This window comes from Peromyscus leucopus, chromosome 3, assembly GCF_004664715.2.
Source record: "Peromyscus leucopus breed LL Stock chromosome 3, UCI_PerLeu_2.1, whole genome shotgun sequence".
Taxonomy (NCBI): Eukaryota; Metazoa; Chordata; class Mammalia; order Rodentia; family Cricetidae; genus Peromyscus; species Peromyscus leucopus.
This window is the reverse complement of record NC_051065.1, coordinates 114115145-114140334: the sequence shown is the minus strand read 5'-3', so window position 1 is coordinate 114140334 and position 25190 is coordinate 114115145. Positions and strand designations below refer to the sequence as shown.

The window sequence follows — 25190 nt, the reverse complement described above, 5'->3', positions numbered from 1 at the left end:
TAAATACCTGAGGCGGTTTTATAGAAGAGATGTAAAGTTAAACAAATAACAAATTAGAGGAGGGGAGGCGGGAGAAAGATGTTCAAGTTACATCTAGCCTCTATTTAGCCTTCTGGATTATAAAGGCCAGCCCTAGGGGACTGCTACCTTCTTCCTCCTGGCTCCGTGACTGAGGATCACTGCAGCCACAGCAAATGTGTTATCTTGGGGGGAAATGTGAAGTGTTGGGGAGTCCTGGGAAGATGGGTGTTCAATGTTCATGATGCCCACCCTCAAGGAGAATGCAATGCAGATTCATTCACACTGAACACCATCCAGGAGTACTAACGACTGGCTGGGTGAAGCTTGTCTGATACCCAGACAGCACATCGTAACCTTCTTGGCCTTAGGAAGCATACACGTTTCTAATGATGCTTGGGCTTGGGGGCCACGGTAAGATGAAAAATCCCCAACAAAACTCACAACACTGTGGAGACAAGACACTTAGGCTGTAACTCAGAGGACTGCTACAAAAAGCCCTGGACCTGCGTGGGGCTCAGCCTTCTGGAAAAGAGACTGCAGGCAACTCGGATTTGACACTCTGCACATGCCCAGGAGCGACTGTGAAAGTGGCATTAGCATTAATTTTGAGTTACCAACAATGTTTTACCAGTAGGTAAATTCACAAATACCAAGACTGTGTCTCCAGCTCCTTCAGGACTCACTACATTCTCCTTCCTCTTGTCCTGAAATCACTTTACATAGCACAGGGCAGATACCTGTACTCTGAGCAGCAGATGCCGGTTAGCGTGTTCCAGCTTCTTCTGCCGGTTTTCAAGGTCCTTTGCACGTTGCTGTTCCCGTTGCAACTTTCGGATGTAGTCCACAGAGGCCTTTAGAATGGTTCCCTTGTTCCACCGCATGTCCCTGTGATGAGATGGAGGACAATGGACCCTTTTAGGAACTGGGGTTCAAAGAAAATCAGCATTCAATGTCTATCTGGAATAGTAATTGTACATAAGTAATGGCTAGTACTCATTGAGTACTCACCACTGACTGGCCACTGGCCACCCATCTGGTGTGTATCATCTTACTTTCTCCAGATGTATTCCTTTTATAAGGTAGACACATTGTGCAGATGTTGAAACCTGTACAGTACAATTCCATCTAGATCACGTATGTCTCACTAGATGAAATCGGTTATTTAATTCATGTGTGCTGTGTGGGTTACCAAATCTTATTTGTAAACTGCCCTCAATAGTTGCATATATCTGAGACCAAAAAGATTTACTCACTGGGACATGATAAGAACAAGTCCTGTGAAATCCCACCACTTGTCCGTGGGGTGAAAATGCCACTCTTGGATTTTTGGTTTATTTGTTTTGTTTTCTCAAGACAGGGTTTTTCTGTGTAGCCTTGGCTGTTCTAGAACTTGCTCTGTAGACCAGGCTAGCCTCTAACTCACAGAGATCCTTCTGCCTCTGCCTTCTGAGTAATGGGATTAAAGGCATGCACCACCACTGCCTGGCTCACTCTTGAATTTCCACCATAATGATCATGGGCTATCTGTCATCTAACCTTTCTCTGTACCCATTTTCTCATCTGCAAAATGATGACACTACATGTGTAGGAATAAGCAGCCTTGTTTGTGCATAATTGGAATCAAAGGAGATACTTTGTATGAGCTTGAGAACACTAGTCAATACTGGAACAGGGGCTGTATCAGCACAGTAACTGCACTGCCATGGTTTGATACCCAGTGAGATGCTGCCCTGGAATCCCAATCTCAACAGCTGCCAACAGGTGTGACTTTCAGTTCATCACTGTAGCTCAGTGTACACGTGTAAGAAAATTATCATCATCAGTGAAATGTGGACAAAAGCCACGCTGCTTAGATCTTTGTCAACTCAACATGAGCTAGGGCTGTCTGGGAAGAGGAAATATCAACTGAGAAAATGCCTCCATCAGATTGGCCTGCAGACAACAAGTCTGTGGGGGCGTTTCTTGATTAATGACGGATGTGGGAGGGCCCAGACTATTGTGTGACATCTCTATCAAGGTGGTCCTGGGAAATGTAGGAAAACAGGTCGAGCAAGTTAAGCAGAGCAAGCCAGTAGGCAGCATTTCCGTATGCCTCTGCTTCAGTTCCTGCTTCCAGATTTCTGCCTTGAGTTCCTTCAGTAATGGACTATGATTGGAACATGAAATCTAAACAAAACCCTTCCTTTCCAAGATGCTTTTGGTCAGTGTTTTACCACAGCAATGAAAAGCCAACTAGGACAAAGTCACCCTAAAAATCTTAAGAGTTCTCCAGAACAAACAATGAAGAATGAACTCTATTTATTATGGAAGTAATCTTTCCAATCTTTCCTTGTAGATAACCTTCAACACAGTGATGACAATGAGGATGATAAAATGAAAATCTAGTTGATGTAAATAGAACCATCAACCCCATGACCTATAGCTACTAAGAACAGATCAGAAGCATCACATGGAATAGATGAGTGACAGGCCATTAAAACAAGCCACCTAGTAACTGATCCTTACATGGGTTGGCTGAGAAAAAAAAAAAAAAAAACAGGCTTTCTCCAAAGAGGATAGTCACAGCTCCCAGAAGTCCCTAGGGTAGGTCTCCAGTGTCTGAACACCAAAAATGGCAATCCAGAGGTGTCCCAAGATACCCAGAGTGAACACAGGGACCAATTCTCAAGGCTAAAAATCAAAGCATCAAAAGCTGCAGCAGCCAGCAGAAACACAACTGTAATGGATGCTGCCTGATACAGACCACCAAGGTGAAAAGTCAGAGCCGGGCTTTTCAAGTCAAGCCTTTGGCCACTCAGTTCCCAAGAAGCATATCTATCAGTTATCTGGGGTATACTTCCTTATGAGTCTCAATCAATTATGGTTCTTGGCTTAAAAGGATTCAAATATTGGGTTTTGGGTAATTAAAGGGACGCTTTTCCATGTACAAGTATATATGTTTCCCAAATATATAAAATCAACCAAAGCTTACTTGTTTGAGGGGAGGAGTGGGCATGTGCTGGGACACTAATCAAGCAAAGTCTGTCTCTGTTTCAGTTCCAAGGCACACTCTAGAAACCTGGTTTCGGAAAACCACTATCCATGTTACAGTCTGTTTTATCTGAAGACAGTGTCAACCATGCAAGCTCCCTATCGGCTCAGGCTACAAACATGTAAGCATTCTACCACAATGGAGGAGACATGCAAATCCAGGCTTACACCAGGGCCCCAGAATTTCATAATCTGTTGCTGAAGAGATTTGCACGCTTACAATTCAAAAAGAATATGCTAAAAAATGGAAAGCTGATAAAGAACAGGAAATGGGAATTCAATTTCAACTATCATGCAAGACTGACTATAGGAAATGAAGGTCACAGCCTTTAGGAGGATAAATTTGTGCTGCACAACTGAGAAGCTGGATGCTTCCAGTTTGAAAATGCCTCTCCTTGAAGCCTGGGAAAGCAAAGTGTTAGAAGACAGAAACTGCGCACATTCATCAAAACCACCTCACAATAGGTAATGGTTTTATTTTATTTTGCTACAAATTCCCCGACAATAATGTGAATCGTGAATTTAATAAGCCTTGCATGAATAATGCTTGATTGCATCTTTACTTTTTATTAGATAGCTAAAAGGTCATATTCAAAGGCTAATTTCGTAGAATGCCTGTGGGGGCCATTAAAATATATACCTCCCCCAGCCCTTTACCTCAAATGGGCCAATTTCTAATGGATAAAAATTGTATATTTGTTGACCAGTGTGCTGACGTGGCAGATAACGGGGTAGGAAAGACTTGAAAATTATCTGTTAACTGTTATCTCCCGGAGAGGAGGTGGGGGAAGACCAAAGGCTGAACTACAGATCAGCTGACTTGTAGTTCATAAGAGGATTAACCATTGCTTTTTTTCCCCTAGATTGGTAAAACACACAAAGAATATGCAAGTTTTCATTAAAAAAAAAATTGACCTTTTGTCTTTCCAGTATCTTTGAACATGACATTTCCAGTATCTGCACACCAGTGTCCATTTAGAGATGCTACATAGTGGAGATTCATACACGGCACACACCTTGCCTTAACAGCTACTGGGATCTTGTATGCATGACCATTAAAGATGCCCCCCCCCCATGCCCCAGGTTCAAAATTTTCTGCTGAGTTTTCAGATTCCCATACGTCCCATTCCTCACCCTGAAAGCTAACTGTCTCAGCTCTGATATCCCTTTGTACAATTCAGTTCATTTCTCTAGAAATTTTAGTTTGGGGAAATAAACCAAAGGAAATACTTAGAAAAGGAAGCAGAGGGCAAGGGGAGAGTTCTTTAATTTCTCTAAGAGAGCATTTTGCAACATAGGAGAAAAACGGAAAGGTGTGAAAATATATGATGCAGATTAACATGCAATTGTACTCACGGATCATTTGACTTGGGAATCAAAGTACCTAGTTCTTTAATGCGGTCATTTATGTTAAATCTTCTTCTTCGTTCAACTTCAAGAAAAGAGCATGGGAAAGGGTCATTAGTAGCAGTGGCACACGCGCGTTCAGCACATCTCATTAAAGGCATGTGCACTCTGACTGCACCAGTCAGGACAATGTAAACTCGAACCCACTTCCGCTGTGCTTATCTTACTTTGGGGTACTAGAGGTAATGAACTTTAAGAGGAAACGAGCTGCCTTCAGAGTGCGCTCATTTATAAAGCTCTTAGATAGGCAATTTCCCACTCAACTCTGTAATAACCTTGAACATCTGGGCTGCATCCTCAGCCACACGTCAAAATTGGACAGATCTGCACTGTGCTTGTTTAACTAAAGAGAAAGCAAATTTTTACTGCCAAAATGTGCGCAGATCTGTAATGACACAATTAAAAATACAGCAACACCAATTTACCATAAGTTGGGCAGCACACACCTGCTCTTACACAGCAGCAGACTTACTTTTAATGGTGAAATTTGAATTTTACATAATTTTTACTGATCACAAGATATCACTCTGATTTTGGTTTCTTTTTAGCATTTAAAATAGCAAAATGTGCCGGGCGGTGGTGGCACACGCCTTTAATCCCAGCACTCGGGAGGCAGAGGCAGGCAGATCTCTGTGAGTTCGAGGCCAGCCTGGGCTACCAAGTGAGTTCCAGGAAAGGCGCAAAGCTACACAGAGAAACCCTGTCTCGAAAAACCAAAAAAAAAAAAAAAAAAAAAAAAATAGCAAAATGTTTGTTTTTGCTCATGAGATATACAAAAACTCCCGACAAAAATAAATACACAAGTTACATTATGTAATTTTAGACTCCTTAGTGGCTATGTTAAACTAGTTAAAAAAAATTAATTAACTTTAATATTTCATTAAATCCATTCTCTATAAACCATTATCATTTTGGCAGGTAATAAATACTAAAAAATTAAATTAGAAGGTGCTCATTCTTTTCTTCACATTAAGCTTTCGAAATTAAAATATTTTACACTTCAGCCAATATTTTTGTGTGATGCCGGGGATCAATCGCAGGGCCTTGTACGTGCTGGAATAGTGTTTTACCAACCCAGCTCCAAGGCCAATGCAGCCCAATTTGAACTAACCATAATTCAGATGCTCAGGCATTAAATAGCAAGTAACCACCATACTGGACAACACGCATCATTTAGCTACGCTGTGCATCCCGAGAGTATCCCCATCCTGCAATCTGCGTGCACCAGGACCATCACTCTCAAGGGACAAGGACCTTGTAAGATAATAAATGTTTTTAATTTTACCTAATCTAGCAAATAAATCCCAAATAAGTTTTAAGCAGAGGGAGGGATTCTGCAAAATCCTGAGTGAGGCCATGTCAACCCTTAACCCCAGCCCACCCCATCACTTCCCATTTTATCCAAGGCAAAGTCAAGTCCTTGAGGTATCCCACAGGGATCCGGCGGGCCCTGCCCTGCTGAGAGCGCGTTTTGCTCCTCGTCCAGTGTGACAGCATCTTCCTTGGCCACTCGTCTGTGTTCTTTCTGCTGTGTCCCCACTGACTCTGCTACTGGCACATCCAAGCCAGACACGCATTAGCCACACTCACGTGTTAATCCCTTTGCCTAGAACACTCTTTCTCCAGATCCCTAAAGAGCCATTTCCTCCTGTAAGTAGCAACTCAAATTTACCCATATGAGTTCCGAGGTTAGCCTATTCAAAATGACCCACTCTCCCCATGGCTATGATGATACTGTATTTACTGGGCTCTGTTTCATCTTCTCAGGGAACTCTGAATCCAGTACTTCTTATTCACCTATTAATTTTCACTGTTGCATTCCAAGTACCCACACGAGCCTGGCACGTAAGCATAACAAAAGCATCTTCACAGTAGGGTCACACTAAAACATTCTATACCTGCCTTTTTTCACTGCCCTGCACACCTCTGGGCTCTTCCATGTCAACATTCGGAGATGCCACATTTACCTTTCATGTAGGAGTTTCCTCTTCAGCTATTTATTATAATAGTGATATAACTTTATAAAACTCCTTTAAAAAACACCCTACAGCGTATTCAGGTAAAGGTTAAAGAAACCCTTAATATTCCTCGGCATCTGCATGCCTGGCACAACTATCACAGCCAGGCTGTTTTCTAGATCTTGTCCTCTGTTCCCACACATCCAATAGGCGCAGCCCTCCTGTGTGCTTCCTTTCATAATGGGGTGTGATATCAATCGCTAGCCTTCTAGCTCCTCTCAGTAATTAGTATGTGGCACCTGACATCTGACCTGAATGTGCCTACTGGTAGGAACCTGTTTGTCCAATTCACTCCTATAGAAAAGTTCCTTGTATCAAACTGGCACTCAATAACTTGAAATGGCTGAAAGAATGACTGAATACATTAAGGCATTCATTTGCACATTTCAGCAAGTATTTTCATAAGCTAAGTCCTAGAAAGAGAGGGCTGAGTCAAGGTCAACAGGACCCTGAGCATTAATTCCCGGGAGTTAGACAAGACTTCAAAATTGTTTTACAGCTCTCCAACTTAGAGCTGATCCCATTTGCAATTTACTGACAACCTGGAACAAGAAGGCCCTGGTGAGGACTCGAACACAAATACCATTTTTGACAGGATCCAACTTCATTCCCTAGGTCTCAGTTATGGGTCCTTCAGATACCACATCACTATTTTATTTCTAGGGGGTTTTAAGCAAAGGATTGTCTTTGAGTAAAATTATGTGGAATCTGGGTAAATTTTTAAGCTGTAAGCTCAGCTCTTCAGTTTAAAAATGACAAAACCTTCTCAAACTGAACTCAAAAAATGAGGAAAGCAGGAGTGATGTGAGTAGGTACACAGGGCATGGGGCTTCACCAGGGCATTTCTCAGGACTCAGAACAGAGAAGGAAACCCTGTGTGCACAGGAGGTCCACATACCATGTTCCCAGGACAACGGATTTGAGGAAGTTAGCAACAATACAAAAACACAATGGGGGATGGCTGAGAACCGACTCCTAATGTAGAATAAATACTATGTGGCAGTATTGAAGAAATTAACGTCAAGCTCTTAGCCCAGACTGTTCAACTAAAAATAAATAGATAAACAGCAAGCAGCAGCAAAATATAGACACTCTGCCATGACGTATTAAAACATGCTACGCCATGCTTTTCATTCTCTGTGTGTGCCCCTGACCTCACAGGGAAAAGTTGGGGAAAACAATGTCTAAATGAAAACAAGCAATACTTATATCTGGTGATTAGAGCACAGTGCTGCTCCTCTCTTTTCTTTTTTCTTCTAAATCAAAAGCAAGGTTCCTATATATGACTCATGTTCTCAAAAATCAATTTAGGCAAAAAAGTAAATGGAGAATCCCCATGCTACTTCCCACTCAATCTTTATTTTCACTGTATGGTCTCTGTTAACTGTGTAGCGTAGACATAGTTTTCCCAGGAAAAGGCTTCAAGATTTAATGAAGAGTAAACCCGATGCATAAAAATATTCTACTGTTACACAATATTTGGAGAAAAAGATAAACATCATAAATTTGGGGACTATTCATCCACTATTCCTGTCACATGTGTTTCTTTCCTTTTCTTTTGTCTTCTGTTTTTAACTTTGAAATCTCATTGGAAAAAGTGATCTCCAAATCTGCTTTTGCTAATAAGTTTCAGTGTGAGCAGTACTTATAATTGGGTATGTAGAGATCAAGACTCACTTTATAAACACACACACATCTACACACACACATACACACACACCTACTACCACAAATATATGTAGAAATTCTTCAAAAATAGAAAAAACTATGTGAGTGTGTGTGTGAATACACACATACATACATAAATATATGTTTGATATGAAATAAAAATCTCACTGAAATACTCTCAATGCACCTTTAACAACTGCAGAAATTAACTCTCCTCTGAAATTAATGGAAGCAACTTTTTGATACATGAAGTACACGGACTTTAAGGTCAAATGCCACGGACGTAAACAAAGCAAACTTACTCAAGTTATGATTGTCCTTTTTTTGCCTCTCTTTAGCCAATGCTCTTGCTTCAGACTCTGTGGGGAAAATACACGCTGTGCACGTGAATGAAGTCATTAGAATCTGGAACTGTTTGAGGGACAATGTCAATCATAAAGCATCTCTTCTGAACATTTGAAGCTTATCTTGTTGAACTCTAATGAAAACAACACTTTTCAAATGATAACTTCTACTTCCTCTAATGCTACATATATCAAGTCTCTGCAAAGCTCAGTTTGTTTCTACAACCAGATGAAGTAAGTGAACAGCAAGCCATAGAAACCAAGTCAACATTTTAGTACTAAAAAGAATAAAAGCGATAGAAACTATTTGATGTCATATCATTTTTAAGATTTACTTATTTTAATTTTATGTGCCCAAGTGTTTGCCTGTGTAGATCATGTGTGTGCAATGCCCAAGGAAGCCAGTAGAGAGCATCAGGTCCTCTGAGACTTGAATAACAAATGGTTGTGAGCCACCAGGTGGGTGCTCTTAAACAGGGAGCCATCTCTCCAGCCCTTGAGAGCATATTCTAGAATTTGGAATTGTTTTCAGGACAAGTAACTTTTCAGTACTTTTACGACTTTGTAACACAATGACATAAAAACTGAGGCAATGTTTCTGAATCTGTTCTCTGTGGCTTCTGACTAGATCATGAGAATGACGTGAGGCCAGGTTCTATCGGAATCTACTAGAACAGAATCATGTCATGATACTTAAGAGTACTATATATGTTCTACTTGTTTATCTATGGAAACGTAAGTCAGGAAGGATGGATGCATTTGGTGACAACTACATTTAAAAAGTTGTATTTGAATAGCAACTTATGTGATATCTTGGTGTCAAGGGTTTTTTTTGTTGTTTTTTTTTTGTTTTTGTTTTTGTTTTTTGCCTTGCAAGGAACAAATAAAACTATCAAATTGTGCCGTTTATTGATTCCAAGACTTACTATACCAAGTTAGTTTTCTTTCAAAAGTGACATTTGAAATAGTATGCTAAAGATGTAGCACTTTACCACAAAATAGCAAGACTTAGAGCTTCTGAGGCAAATTTATTCACCACATTATACTGCATGTATACAGCAAAAATGTAAACACCCATGTCACCCTGCATCACAACAGAGTCCAACAGAGGCTGCACAGAATGTAGATTAATTAATGTTACATCACTTAATTATATTACAGCCTTCTTGGTCTATGCAAAGCCACTCTGTGAAGTTCATTCCACAATAAGTCACCCTGTGACCTGTTTTCCAGAACACAGTCTCTGGTCATCATGAAACTCCTAATTGCATATGCATGTACACATATGTATGTAGACAGAATTAAAATTAGAATCTCCTAAATTCAGATGGCCAATCCAAATCATTCTCTCTCTTTTTCTCACATAGAAGGATAAAAAGGTTTTACTTTCCAAGGCTCCTTAACGAATTTTTTTTTTAATGGTTTTGCTCTCGGAAAGTTTTTGTTTATTAATAAATTACCTTTAAACCCCAATGAATACTTTCTTTAAAAATGTTTTTCTTATGTTAAAATTTTCTGAAACAGCATTTGTAGTAATGCCTTTGGACAGGATAAGAATCTTTACAACAAATCCATACGCCATATTCTCACCCCACCCCCAATTCTGCAAGAGGCAAAGAACTAAATAATAAAAAGGGATTTGGGGCAAGGACCATAAAATTCACCATGGTAGAATGCCAGTTCTAATACAGTTTCTGTCATGTTTTATTGGTCAAATGCCTTCCCTAAAGCATCAAACAAAGTGGCAAAAATAGGTAATTTCACACTTGCCTCAAGAGCAAACATTCTGATGGCTCCATTTTATGATTTATTTCTCCATCTATAATAAATCTCTTGCACATGATACAGTAAAAAGAGCGGGAGGCATCTAAAGATGTGAGAAATAAATTCTTCACTAGATTCCAAATGTGGCTTGAATGGAAAATTCAAAACAGGGTCCTCCAACTCACATCTTCAGGGGCTTGGCAAGCAAAATATACAGTGGGTAGGGGAGAGGCACTTTATGGGGGTAGTACTGACTATCACCCCCAACCCAAAGGGCATGGCAGTCATGGACAAATGCACTCAGCAAACACTGGAAACTGGCATTCTAACATCTCAATACTGCATGTTAAATCACTGCACAACGTCTCAGGGACCACACACCAGCGGGCCAGGAAACATTGCTGTTACATTGATAATGCTGTCCAATGAGGCACAGAGGGGAGTATCATGGTAAGAAGCATACATGCTAGGTACATACCTGTGAGCTCCCTTTTTATGTTGGGGAGGTTGGCTGGACAAGAGTTGCTGATGGTCAGGCCCGGGGGTGGCAGGCCTTGGTTGCTGTACAGGTCAATCAAGTTTCCAGAGACAGGTAACTAGACACAGACAGAAAAACAAAAAAGCAATGAGCTGATGAATTTTTCCAATAAAACTCATGCCCTATTCCAGGCTTTGTGTAAAGGACACTCTTTGCTATAAAGTGCTGTGTCTTAAAAACAGGAAAGTATGCACATTGACGCAGAATTATACAATCTGTATATATAGGGAGAAGAAAGGATGGCCTCGCACTGACTGTTGTCTAGTGGGCGCATTCTAAGCATAGAGGCAAGTGTTACCTGCTACCAAAAGCGGCAGATGTCACATCGGCACCGCTATTCCTGTGAAAAAGGATTCCGTGTGCGACTTCCATCAAAGCACGATTTCTTCCTCCCATCTTTCACATCTCTCTACTTTTCACTCTTTCTTTTATAAAGAAAAGCAACTGGCAAATGCTTCCTTTTTGTAAAGTGATGTCCTTATGGCAAAAGAAAGAGCTGGCTTCCTTGAGGTTGAAATTATTCAAAGAACCACAAGAGGGAGCCCAAAGACTTTAATAACGAATTTACATTGCTAAGAAAAGGTTTAGCCATACTAGCTTAGAAAAGGTGTACCCATGCCAGCTTAACTATGAGTGGTATTGTCTCCTCAGGTTCTCCTGGGATGCTGCAAAGTAGTAAATTCATTTTCATTTTTTGTTGACAATGATGTCCCAGTTGGACAGGGATGTCCTCATAGCTAGTTGAAGACTATGTTTTCTTATGCCCTGGAAAACTTCCTACACATTAGCTGTGCCTTATTCCTCCTGTCACAAACCCTTAGCATTTCCAGATGATTTCAAAGGATTCCTTGATAACTGCATCGGCAACACTTGGCCAATTAGCCTCTCCCTTACCTGATCATATGCTCTCTGCTATACGTTAGACAAGGAATTTCAGAAACGGTCTAAGTGTAATTAAAACATGGAGCGACCCATTATACAGGATGAACTGCCTTTACTTGAGAAGCTTGAAAAGAAGTTAGTTTTTTTTTAACCTTTTTATGATTTTATAATGTTTAAGTGCACACTTATCTTGGGTACAACATCCAGAGACAAACACAGATTTTATTTATGTTTCATTTATATCTTATACATGTATACCAATTTTTTAGTTCCACAGCTTTCTTTACTGTGACCTATCTCATCCACTCAGGTTTTGAGTGGATGATTGACACTAAAAAAGTTTTGGATTAGGGGGCCAGTGAATTGCCTGAATGGGTGAAGATGCTTGCCCAGCCTGACAACCTAAGTTCAATCCCTGGAAGCCACACGACTGAAGAAGAGAACTGACCTCTGACCTCCACACGTGTGCTCTAGTCACACCCACCAACATACACTACATAAATATATGGATGGATGGATGGATGGATGGATGGATGGATGGATGGATGGACGGATGGACGGATGGATGGAAAACCAAATTTTTTAAAAAGTGTTTTGGATCTGAGGGTTGGGAGATGGCTCAGTGGAGAAAATGTTTGCCGTTCAAGCATAAAGACCCGAGTTTGCAGTCCCAACACCCACATAGAATCTAGGCACATGTCTTTTACCCGGTGCTGAAGTGGGAATGGAAAGAGAAGACTGCCCGAAGCTTGCCAGCAGCCAGCCAGTCTAGAACCGCAATGTCTCAAAAAACTAAGGTAGGGTAGCTAAGGAAGGCTTCCGATGTTGGCCGCTGGCCTCTGTACAGGCCTGAGCTAAAGCCCCGGCTAAAGAGATGGGGCTGGGGGGCGCTGTACATAAAACAAGCTGATAGGTGTGTCAGTGAGGCTGTGGCCGGCCGGCCGGCAGGACGGGCAGGGCAGGCAGGTGGGCAGGCCTTGAAGGCAGCACTTACAGATCTGCATAAACATAAAATACACACCCACACCCTGCACACGTGCCAATGAACAGCATCATGCTAATTTAAAATGTCCTTGGGCCACATTTCAAGGCCCTCCAGCCAAGGCTCTGATAAAAGGTGACTCTGATTATTAGCAGTCATAGCTCCGAGTGGTTCTATTGAGAAACAGGTCACCTCAGGGTCAGCTACGCTCTTTGTGTGTTTGGTTTTGTTCTTGTCCAACTTACCACAAAGTGGGAGGCATTAGCATGTTTGCAGAGAGCACTGTAAAGGGCCAGAAAGATGAAACTGACAAAGCTACTAGAAACTGAAGGCTAAAATCATCTCCCAAGTCCAAACGGTGTTTTTTTTTTTTGGGGGGGGGGGGGTTAACATCTGAACATTAATAAACCAAGTCAAGTTTTGAGGGACTTATGCCTGAGCATTAATGAACCGAGAACACAATTAAAAGATTAGAAACAATGAGATGAAAGATTCATCCAGTGGCTCTAGAAATAGAAACCGTGTGTGCTTTATGTCCTCACACGCAAAGTGGATACAAACATGCACTGAGGTGATGACGATCATGAGTTAGGAACAAAGGAAAGACAGGTGTTAGGTAAAGCTAGTTCAAAAACAGGCATGGGGGCGCATATCTGTGATCCAGCCTTTGAGAAGTTAAGGAGGGAGGATCAGGAGTTCAAGGCTAGCAGGGGCCACATGAGATCCTGATTAAAAAAAAAAACAAAACCAAATAAACTAACTGAAAGCAAGCCTCTAGGCCATCAAAGATTGTTCATTGAAGAAAAGGGGAAAGGAAGAGAGAGAAAAGAGGGAAGGAAGGGGAAGGAAGGAATGAACGGGAAGAGAGAAGAGAAAAAACACAGGAATGGAGAGGAGGGGAAGAAAAAGGAGGTGAGGTGGCTGGAGAGATGGCTTACTGGTTAAGAGCACTGACTGCTCTTCCAGAGGACCTGGGTTCAATTCCCAGCACCCACATGGCAGCTCACAACTGTCTCTGACTCAGTTCCAGGGGACCCTCACACAAACATACACACAGGCAAAACACCAATGCACATAAAATAAAAATAAATCAAATTTGAAAAAAAAAAAAGAAGAGGAAAAAGAAAAAAAAACAAAAACAAAATTCTGTAGTTCGCTTTCTGGGGTAGAAAGATCCCCTCCTAAACACAGTTAAGTCAAAACTGGGTCAAAATAACAGTCCTGGACTAAGAGAGGAAGAGACGAATGTTTATTTGGCTGGTCGGCATCTTTCCTGGGCTTTCTACCCAGAGCGTTCACCTGCTGGACAAGATTTCACTTCCACACACGAGGGAAGTGTGGCCCCAGAGAGCCATGCTCTGACCAGTGCAGGTGAGGACAAGGTGAGGCTGCTGTTGCCTTTGCTTCTGCCCTGGTCTGAATGGAGCGCACTGTCACCTCTCACCACCAAAAGGAATATTTTCCCAAGTAAGTGATCGCTGTCAAATGTTACTGTTTTTCTCTGTGGATGGGCCCCATCTCTATCTCTGAATATCAATCGTGCAGTTAAGACATGAAAACAGACTTTTATTCTTTGTTTGTGAGAGCACAAGAAGGCCTTGTGCCCTTGGAACAGTTATTTCTAGACCTCAGTTCCCTTAGGATAGCTCCCTCTCTAAGCGTTCCTTCCACTTTTTTAAAGAAGTAGTTAACTTAAAACAAGGCATCTCAAAGAATCAAATGAGCAGGAAAAAAATGCCCATACTGCTAATCATTCACATTAACCTTAACTCTGGTGGGAAAAAGTTCAAATGGAGTAGGTTGCAGTTGCTTAGTTATTCGACTTGGACAACTGAACCCAAGAGGATGAAGAACCAGTGGTGGCCCCCACTGTGCCTGGGAGCCTATTTGTGTTAGGCTACTTCTTGTGGATGAAATTTTAAAGTTCTCACATCAATGCAAAAATCCCAATCAGTACAACATTTTACAGACAAGGAAACTGAGGCAGAGAAGTCAAATGCCTCACTCAACAGTGTATGTAACCCAACCCAAGGGCTCGGGTTACAGCTCAGTGTAGGATAACTTGTACAGCATGCATGAGGTCTGGGGTTTGACACCCAGCACGGCAAAAAAATAAAAGCCAGCCTACATTCAGAGTCTGTTTCTAACATCTCCATAAGGCAGTCTTTCTCCTTGCAGAGAGTTATGTCAGGGCAAGACACTCTCGTGGTGACACTGTGCCTGTTCTAGCCTATGACACAGATGAGAAGTGAATATGGCAATATGGCCCCTGAATCCTGAGGGCAGCTTCAGGACACTATCCCCTGGCTGGGAATGAGTTCACCACTTCCTGTGGAAGATTGCTCTCTGGTCACTTTACTCCTCAACTGTCCAGCTCCACTTACAGAGAGGCATGGTTACCCCTTCCAGGTCATGAGCTCAAGGATAGAAACCTTCCCTTTGCAGTTCCTATACCTTGCCCAGGATGCATTATTGTTGAACTGAGACTTGAACCTAGGGCCTTATACATCCTAGGCAAGTGTTCTACCACTAGCTATGGCCAGGTCCCCTGGATACATGTAGATAGATGCTCTGTCAACTTTGGGAAAAGTTCTCAGGAACAAGACTCAGTGTCTGCTGTGGAATAATCCTTCTGTACACTGTGAATATGTATTTCTCTCATTGGTTAATAAAGAAGCTGATTGGCCTATAGCAAGGCAGGATAAAGTTAGGCAGGACAACCAAACTGAGGATGCTGAGATGAAGAAGGGTGGAGTAAGAGAGTTGTAGGCAGATGCAAAGAGAACAAGATGGGCACACAGTGCCGAGAAAGGGTACCAAGCCACGTGGCAAAGCATTGATAAGAAATATGGGTTAATTTAAGTGTAGGAGTTAGCTAGTAACACGCCTGAGCTATCGACCAAGCATTTGTAATTAATATTGAGTCTCTGTGTCTGTTATTTGGGAGCAGGTGGATGGGATGGGAAAATTCCGCCTACAAGTGTCAATGTAGATAGAGACGGCACTGCATGTGTTCTATTCTATAGAAGTGGGTAGAGTCATAATTAACTGCCTTTAGAAGAACTGCCAAGTACAGTTTAGCTGGAAGCAAGCTGGGACCAGTGCTAATGTGCAATTCACTGTGAGGCACACCATGATTATTAAGTAAAGTTTTTCTAACAAGGAGTTTGGCACATTGTTGAGCCTTAAGGAATATCAGCTGACCAAACCAACACTATCAAAAGTATTTGATCTTGCAAGTAACAAATTACAAGGAATAATTTAGACAATGGAGTTGAAAGCAGCTTCTATTTCCAAAGCTAAATGCTAATTATACATTATCAGGTAAGAAGGCAAATGAGTTAGGGATAATGAATAGCTCCCCCTTTCTTCCAGATGTGGAAACAAAGGACTGTAGGAAAGCAGGCAAGCTCACAGAGTAAGAGCACACTTTGGATTTGAACTTGGATTTCTCCAGTTCCCAACCACTGTGGTTATCTGCTGCCTTCAAGAGCTGGTACATACCCTTTATTTGAGGTGTCCAAGAAGCAGGGTTTCCGACATCTTGTATGAATTTGAATAATACGCACGAGGAAGTTGGTGTACTGAGTATTGGTTTGGATCCAATGACTTCAAAGGTTCCCATCATTGCCAAAATTATTTAAAAATTGATGATATTATGAAATAAGTCATTTCACAGCCCTTTTGAGTGTGCCCAGGTATGTATTTATCTACCTGGAAAAATGGCCAATTCCTCAGCAAAATCCTTTTGAGATGACCATGCCATTGAAGCTCCACTGTGAATATGCCCACGTCTTTGGATCTATTTGTAAATTCCCTAGTGGAAGCTCCATGTAGTGTCTTGTTCATGTTTATCCTAGGATTCTGGCTACTGACAAAGTGTGCATCTAATTGGACCTAAGAGCTCGAGAGGCAAGGGTTCCAGGGCAGTCAAAGGACCTAGGGGGAGCTTGGCGCAGGCGCCTTGACCAGAATTGAAGATCTTCAAAAATCACTGAGTGAGGGGCTGGAGAGTTGGCACAGTGGATGAAACACCTGCCACCTACACATAACTATGGGAGTTCCTAACACCCACGTGAAAAGCCATGTGTGTGGCGATCAGCTTGAAATCCCAGCAGCTGTTCAGGGGGCTGAGAGGAAGGATCTCGAGGGCAAGCTGGCTGGCAAGTCCAATCAAATCAGTGAGCTCCAGGTTCAGTGAGAAACCTTGCCTCAGCAAATGAAGAAGTGAGAAACTGAGGGAGACACTCAGTGCCAACCTCGGGCCTCCGTGTGTGCACACAAACCACATGTGGGTGTACCAGGGCACACATGAACACACACATAGCCACACACTTCACACATGCAAAAATAATTACAAACTGAGTTGATGTGGGTTGGAAAGAGACACTGGATATTTCAGGAGAAGTTTTGAGATGGCAGGGGACATTCTCATTTCACAGGGAACTCAAAGCCTCAAAGCCAACTTGGACAAGATCAAAAAGAAATTGCTACGTAGGCCGGGCAGTGGTGGTGCACGCCTTTAATCCCAGCACTCGGGAGGCAGAGGCAGGCGGATCTCTGTGAGTTTGAGGCCAGCCTGGGCTACCAAGTGAGTCCCAGGAAAGGCGCAAAGCTACACAGAGAAACCCTGTCTCGAAAAACCAAAAAAAAAAAAAAAAAAAAAAAAAAATGCTCCGTACTAAAAAACAAAAGAAAACTCAGCTAACTGAATTTTTGTGTTGCTAACTAAACAGGGGCTATCTTGTGCCTGCCTGAGAGCATTTACTAATAATAGAAGTTAGCATCTTTTGAAACAATGTTTACTGTGTTCAAAAAATTCACACAGTGCAAAAGTCACCATTTTTGAGCATTCAGTCTCTGTTACATATATTCATATACTCCTTGAAATGGTAGTTTCCTCTTGAAAATCAGACTCCAGACCCACTCAATTACTGCATATACACCTGTGTATACATGTGACCCATGCAAATAAACACATGCATGCGTGTACCCAGGGAGAGAGAGAGAGCTAGAGAGAGAACACCTGGGGATATGGATCAGTGGCAGATCCCTGGGACTGCAATTGTGAGACCCTACGTTCAGCTCTCAGCACTGAAATAGAGAAACAAAGAGAACTTGCACTCCTGGACCCAGAGCTTAATCAAAGTGCTCCTGATAATCTTGAGCAAGCTTCTTAACTTCTGAAGTCAAAATTCCCTACTTGTAAATATTTTCCCATTTTTATTACTACTAAAGTTCTCAGAGAGTCTGTGTGAAAATAAACTGAGTTGGGGAAAAGGAAATGGACAGAGAACAACCTTAAGATTTTCTCGGAAAACAAAACAAAAAGACCATCAATACCGTATTTGCCATTTGCAAGGCTGGATCCATCAAGCCCAAGATTTCTTCATTATAACTTGATTCCAGGCTGATGATATCATCAATTACATCATCCATCTGTAGAGAAAAGAGCCACAGAAGAGAGACAGGAATGAGAAACAGGTGCAAGGCCAACCCCAGAAGGACTTTTTTGGTAATTTCTTACCTAAAGCAACAGTGATCCTTAGTTAGTCTAAGAAGTAATTGTTTTTTAGCCCACCAAAATCAAAATATTACTGAAACCCACTGACACAAGTGGGTGACAGAAACTTCACTGAGAGCTAACGTTTCAGCCATTACTAGGCATCAAGAGCTGAGCTTGGACATTTCCTTGCAGTATATTACTTACTCGGATAACCACCCTGAGGGGTAGGGGGCTCTAACAGGGCAGCTGCTGTCCAGGTGAGATAATAAGCAGCAGGCTGATTAGAGTCCCACTGCAAGCAGAGCCAGGGTGTGATTTAACCTAAGTGTCCAGCACTGTGTTGGACTGCTTGCCCTTTACATGGAAAGATGAGCCAGGAAACCCCCCTTTCACGAAAGCCACCACTTCCCTCTTCCCCTCCCACAGCCTCCTAGGAGAAGGCAAATACAACAGGTCCTCAGCCCCTGAGTTCCACAGGGGCCCCCTGGCCACTGGCTGGCCCTGCGAGGACTGTAGGGTGACTTGTAAAGCAAGCACCTCTTGGTACCGCTGCCAGTGAGCCTGGTGCTCCCGGAGGAGAGCACCAGGACGAGGTTATCATTACTGTCGTGGAGCTGACAGTCCCACTAGATCAATTTTATTGCTGAAGTACCAAAACATCAGTTAGCATCATAAACAACAGTGATTACATGTGCATTGCAGCAGTGGCGGAGGCTGTGGAAACATTTCCTTGTAAACACCTTCTGTGTGGTAGCTGGCTGATGTCTGGGTGCCTGGGTCTGAACAGGGCTGGCTGCGCGGTTCCCAGTGAAATCTAAGAAAGGCCGGGGCACTCCTGTGTTCCTGCGCTCACTCCTCTCATTAAAGAGGTGAGGCTCCAGCATCATGAGGCTTGCATTCAAATTTTCTTGTCCCCTCTTCCTGAATAAAGGGCAAAGTCTCCGAAAGTCTGCACAAGTCCCCAAATGGGGACAATAATGTATACTGTCTCAATGGGGACTGGTGAGATTTTAGGAATGCAGGAAACATCTAAAGATGTCTTACCAAGTAATTTCGCTAAAGAATGACCGATAGTCAAATCGGAATAGATGCCAGCATACAGTGTGTTAGTTTCCATTTCTAGGAATACCAACTTTATTTATTTGTAATAGATGGCATTAGGACTAAGTTGGTGAATAGGAAAATAGGTTGAGGACTTATACACAACTTGTCTTTATACATTTTTGACTTTAGTTTTAGGAAGGAAAATTAGTGTCCTTAATGTATCATTAAAACATTCTATACTCTATTACATGTAAAAAAGCAAAAAATATTTTGTGGCTTATATTATATTCTCTCTTGTATATCTGAATAAGCACATAAATACATAAATAAATGGTGCCATTTATTCACTAAATAGAATTTACATAATGATCTTCAATTGCTTGGGGAAGTGCTAATTAGCTATTACTAACTTAATAAAGCTTCATAATATATGGAGCAGGAGGTTCCATTCATAAAAGCAACAAAGAGATCGACACAGCTTGGTTTCAAGAATATGTTTTAGAAGCCGGTATAATGCTACACAACACGTGCTGGTGACTTATGCAAATTAACTAAATCACCATGCATTTTATTCACAACAATCGGTGTATGTTAACCTCTCCTTATGACTGCAGGCAACTTAAGAGGCACACACATTTAATCTTCTTAGTTGTTACTTGGTCATTCATGAGTTACTATGAAGAAAATGGGTCTGTCCATAGCTTTTTCTATTTAAAAAAAATCAATGAGAGGAAAAGAGGCCCTGAAGTCATCAGGAGGTGTGATCATTCACAAATATAGATTCTCATTATGAAGTGTTACATCCTCAGCCTGCAGAGTCATTCAGTACCTGCATGCACGACGCTCGAGAGTGCGCGTTCATACCTGGGCACTCGCTCTCTGCCCTGCTCTGCTCTTCAAACTTATAAAACGCCTGCAGAAACACAAGCAAAGACAGCCCATGATGTGGGTTTGGAAATACCTTTTCCACAACACATTCACAGGAGGTTAGTGGCATGGTGACGATATGGACAGGGCTATCAAACACGTAGATTTTTCCCCAGGAACAGAACGATGGATGGGAACTTGGGACAAAGCATATGACAGATATGGGTGGATAAAACGTGTTTGGTTTGGGCAGAGGAAAAGACTTCTTAGTCCCTCCAGAAACTCAAATCAACCAAACGTTACATAACAGTCACTTCTGAACTCACATAAAACACTTCAATATATAATAAAACTCTACTAAAATGAGACACATTCTCGTAATTTAGAAATAACAGGCACCCAATCACAGCAGTGCCCCCCTGGTATTTTTTATGCTCCAAATTTTGATGCAAAAATCAGCTTGAGAGTTTGAGTCTTGTCTCCAACCCAGTCTTTACCAAGACGGATTTGCTCGGCAACAATTCCTTACGGAACTACCTGGGTGTTGCAGTAAGCCTTGCTTTTCCTCAGGTGCCATACTGTTTAAATCCACCCATACATGTTCCATGTTTTTTCTTTCTCCAACTCCGTGAAAAATAAAAATAATACCCCAGACACTCACAGCAGGCAGAGCTTCTGAGCCTCCTGCCCCACACCTTTTCTATTTTTGCTTTCCCTTTCCACCTCCCCTTCTCCTCTCTGCATTTTCACTGCTTCGCAAATCGGAAGACATAGAAAGGAAGAGAACACTCATCTGAGGAAGGAGATGGGAGTTAAGGAAGCATCGCATCCTCACCTCCACGGTCTGCTTAGAGCCAGTCAGGTCTCCTGCCGTGTACAGTAAACCCAGTAACCTAGTGCTAGTGACAAGGGGCTGGAATGTCAATGGTCACACCAGTAAATATGGGACAGAGGCCAGTGACTATGACCAGGTGGACGAAAGACAGTCCATCGCTGAGAGGGAGAGGAATATCCCAGAGACAGTTAATGGAGCGTAGGAAACAGAGGAGAAGAGGAGACGTGAATTACCTCTTTTTCACAGTTGGAGTTAAGAGTGAGCATAGCCATGGGGCTGTTGGGTGCGCTGCTCCCCGGCACTGGTGGCATGGCATGGTCGCCAGGCTGGTTTGGACATGGCGAGCTCAGGACTTGGCTGGCATGTTTATTTGCTAATGTGGTAGAAAGGTACTGCTTTACCTGGTGCCTCTGGGCTTGCTGTATGTGGTACTTGGTGGGGTTTTCCAGGTGGGTCTGCACCTGAGCATGGCCATGAAGGGAAGAGAAGACAGCAGTGTTATTCTGGGGTTGCAAACAGCTCTTTCTGTAGCACATACACCGTGAGACTGAGCAGTCCACTAACAGAACAGATTGTCAATCTCTTGTAAAGGTACCGGGCACTGTGCTAAAGGATTTTGAAAGGACTGGAGTTGAGAATCTAACTTATAGGATTTAGAACTCTTAGGAGAAGATAACTATCCTGATTGACTTCCATAATTAACAATACATCTCCTTCAATCCTAGTGCCCTTCTTGTCATGGCTAATTGTTAAAATTGAAAGCATCTATGAGGCAAGAATCTCCCCCAACACACCAGGAAGGATTTAGTAAAAATCAAAATAACAAACTTGAAAACGTACAATTCAGTTTATCTCACTTTCCTTGGCAAATAGAATAGCTTTCTGTGCATGCACATGTGCATGCACGTACCCTCCATACACACAAGCACACACACCCCCAACCCCCAAAACCACACACACACACAAAAAAAAAACACACACACATACACTCACAGATACACACACAGGCACACACACACACACACCAACCCCCCTACAACCCCACACACATACACTCACAGATACACAAACACACATGCATACACACACAAACACACACAGAAGCCTTTAGCTATGAAATGGTTATAGAAGATAATCGGAAACATTGCCTTGTTTAAATCAAGGAGTTATAGGTTAATTCCTTTTATACAAGAATGTAATTATTCAGTATTCTAAACATGAACAGGCTCATGAAAAAAGCAGTCCTACCTGAAACAGCTACCTTCAAATACATAACACTTGCATGTACGTGTCTTTAAAGGCATGGCTAGTTGTGAGCCAACAAGGTATCTGTTGTCCTCTTCCATAGACGTCAACAGGGAATTAGAAATGCTTTTTTTTAATAAACAAAATTCCACTTAAAGCTACTTTTCACTGACAAACACAATTTGATCTTATACACTCTAAACAAGAGCTGGTGGAGAGAATGCAGCCACCTGCTAGGGAAACAAATCCAACGGTGATTCCCTATGTCTAAAACTATACTAAATTATTTCTTAGGGCATCAGAAAAGAAACAGCATTAAAGGAGCAGATCGGTTCTTACTGCAAATAGGGTAGTAAGTGAAATAACATTAAAGAGACGAATTAGCCGTTTCTACCCTTGCCCGTCAGGCTCCGGGGGTGGAGGAGAACGCAAGCTCACCTGGTAGTGGCTGTACTCTAGCATTTCCAGCATAGCAACGTCTCCGGCGGCCCCACACCAAGGAGACAGGCCAGACTACTTAGTCCTCCTCCCTCTGCTTTCTGTAATTCCCATTCGAAGAGCGACTGGCCTAGAGAAGGCACCATAAACAAGGCATCCCGAGCCACGGCCGGAAACATTATCACAGCAGCACAGCTTATAATAACCCAAGCTAATTAGTTATGCGTGTAAAAAAAAAAAAAAGCTGTTCTCTCAGTTCTCTCACAGGGGACTTTTTTTTTTTTTTTTAATTCCTACTAGTTTGGGCTTAAATATTGATATCAGTTTTTCCCCTGGCTTGACGTCATGCTTTTTTTCATAGATATAAAAGAATCTTTTTAAAGGATGAGCTATCAAAGTCAAGCTTACTGTCAGATCAAGGCCGATTCACCATTCAGCTTTCGTTCCAGTAGTATTAATGGACAATGGTGTTTCTCTTTCAGCAATAGGTTAAGAGCTGGATGCCCCCTTCAGAGGAGACATTGCCTAAAAGCTACCGTCACACATGAGACTTCCCTAACAGCCAAATAATGATGCCGTGTATGACAGCCAGGGTACTCTCCAACTCTGGCTTTATCTTGCACCCCAGTCTCACTGGACAGCTTATTCTGAACTAGGTAGATGTGAAACCTGCCTCCTGACCTCAAGTCAGCAAGCAGGGGAGCTATTCTGTGCAACACACGTACAAAGAGAGAGAGAGAGAGAGAGAGAGAGAGAGAGAGAGAGAGAGAGAGAGAGAGAGAGAGAGAGAATCAGACAGACAGAGACAGAGACTTGGGTTCATACTCATGTAGAAAGAAAACAAACAAACAAAAACCGCCCTTCTCAGCTAACCCTCAAACTAGGAAGCATGCAGATTCTTACTGGAAACTGTGATATAACCCATGGAGCAAGGAGAGAATAAATCATCATGACCCATAGTTGATGCATTTTTGGTCTTTCCATCTGTCCATTCCATTATCTACTGTTATTATATGCTAAACATGTAAATCATAGGACATTCACCATGGGCAATCAGAACAGAGATAGGATTTCTAGCTTTATGAAACAATTTACTCTCCAGAGTGAAGCAAAAGGAGAAAAGAGACAGATCTATATTTAGAAATTAGGGTAAATGTTGCTTACTGTTGAAATGGGGTGATAGTATTTTAAACATTCGCAATTTTTATTCCAAACGCTGTAGCCACAGAAGTACTTTTGGCTGACCATCTCGAACCTGTCTGACGCTGCACACTGAGGTTCACAGGCATTTCCAGTTTTGCAAAAGGGTCCAGACGCGATAATGATGAGGACAATAGACGGTACCAAAATAAACACGAAATGAGGGCAGTGAGCGGAATGTGCTTATTTCACTACTCCCCTTAAAAAAGAGACTGGGCTGCACATTTAAAAATAAACATTAATTCACTGGCAGAGCTGCTTTCTTTAATGAATCAGAATGTGATGCTTTAGTAAGGAAGGGACTCTGTAGCCGGCACTGGCAGAGGCCTTTACTACACTCAAGTTTGGAAGTAGAGTGAAATTTTTCTTTGCAACATTTCTATCAGTTCGTTTGGATTTTCAAGTAAGTTAAGACGGCAGAGCTTGGGAGATGGCTCAGTGAGTCAAGTGTCTACTGCTCAAGCGTGAGGAGCTGAGTTCAATCCCCAGAAGCCACATAAAATAGCAAGGTAATCCCAACAGCACTCCAGACATGAAGGCAGACAGGTCCTAGGACTCACTGGCCAGCCAGCCTATCCATATGGGCTGCAGTGAGAGTCCCTGCCTAGATAAAAATGGTGGTCAGTGACTGAGGGAGGACCTCAGACACACACGGGAGGGGCTGAGGGAGCAGGAGAGACAGCCTGACAATGCTAAGCTGCAGACAGAGCACCAGCAGGTATTCCCAACCTAGACACCACACACAGGTGAAGGACACAGCTGTGGATACGGTCCTAGGGAACAGCGAGGTCTGAGGACACTGGAGAACACTCACTTCTAAAAGAAGCAGAAGCAGCAGATTTAGGCTGCAGCTGACCTGCTCTGTGGGTACACAAATCTATACAGCTTAGTCACCCAAATTTTCAAGGGTGGCTAACACTGTTAAATTTTTGAAGTGAAATATTTTAAATTAAAAAAAAAAATCAGTGTTCTATTTCTCTCTCTCTCTCTCTCTGTCTCTCTCTCTCTCTCTGTCTCTCTCTCTCTGTCTCTCTCTGTCTCTCTCTCTCTGTCTCTCTCTCTCTCTCTCTCTCTCTCTCTCTCTCTCTCTCTCTCTCTCTCTCTGTTTTTGTTTTTTCCCAAGACAGAGTTTTTTTTGTTGTTTTGGTTCCTGTCCTGGATCTCACTTTGTAAACCAGTCTGGCCTTGAACTCACAGAGATCCACCTGGCTCTGCCTCCCGAGTGCTGGGATTAAAGGCGTGCGCCACCACCGCCCAGCTCAGTGTTCTATTTTTCATGTGCCACAAGACAAAGCAGGTACAATGGGAGTGGACCAAGGCAACAAACCATGGGGGTGTGTTTTCTGTCTCAGTGTCTCTGGACAGGCTCTTACAGGCATGCCCTGGAGGATGGGCTCGGTT

At 42.4% G+C, this 25190-nt stretch overlaps 1 protein-coding gene across 12 annotated transcripts in view; it reads right to left on the bottom strand.

The window, feature by feature from the left end:
* Mitf (melanocyte inducing transcription factor) overlaps nt 1-25190 on the bottom strand; it is a 218843-nt gene that overhangs the window by 6745 nt on the left and 186908 nt on the right. For 6 of the 12 annotated variants that reach the window (XM_028872697.2, XM_028872698.2, XM_037203944.1 and 3 more), the window contains exons 3-9: nt 21140-21367; nt 20034-20117; nt 17998-18093; nt 10731-10848; nt 8447-8521; nt 4408-4483; nt 759-906 (exon numbers count right to left, since the gene is read on the bottom strand). In XM_028872697.2, the coding sequence (XP_028728530.1) occupies nt 759-906; nt 4408-4483; nt 8447-8521; nt 10731-10848; nt 17998-18093; nt 20034-20117; nt 21140-21367 (825 nt within the window). Of the gene's footprint in view, nt 1-758; nt 907-4407; nt 4484-8446; nt 8522-10730; nt 10849-17997; nt 18094-20033; nt 20118-21139; nt 21368-22589; nt 22800-25190 lie in introns of those variants that run through there. The other 6 variants (XM_028872699.2, XM_028872700.2, XM_028872706.2 and 3 more) reach the window with 5 other exon arrangements.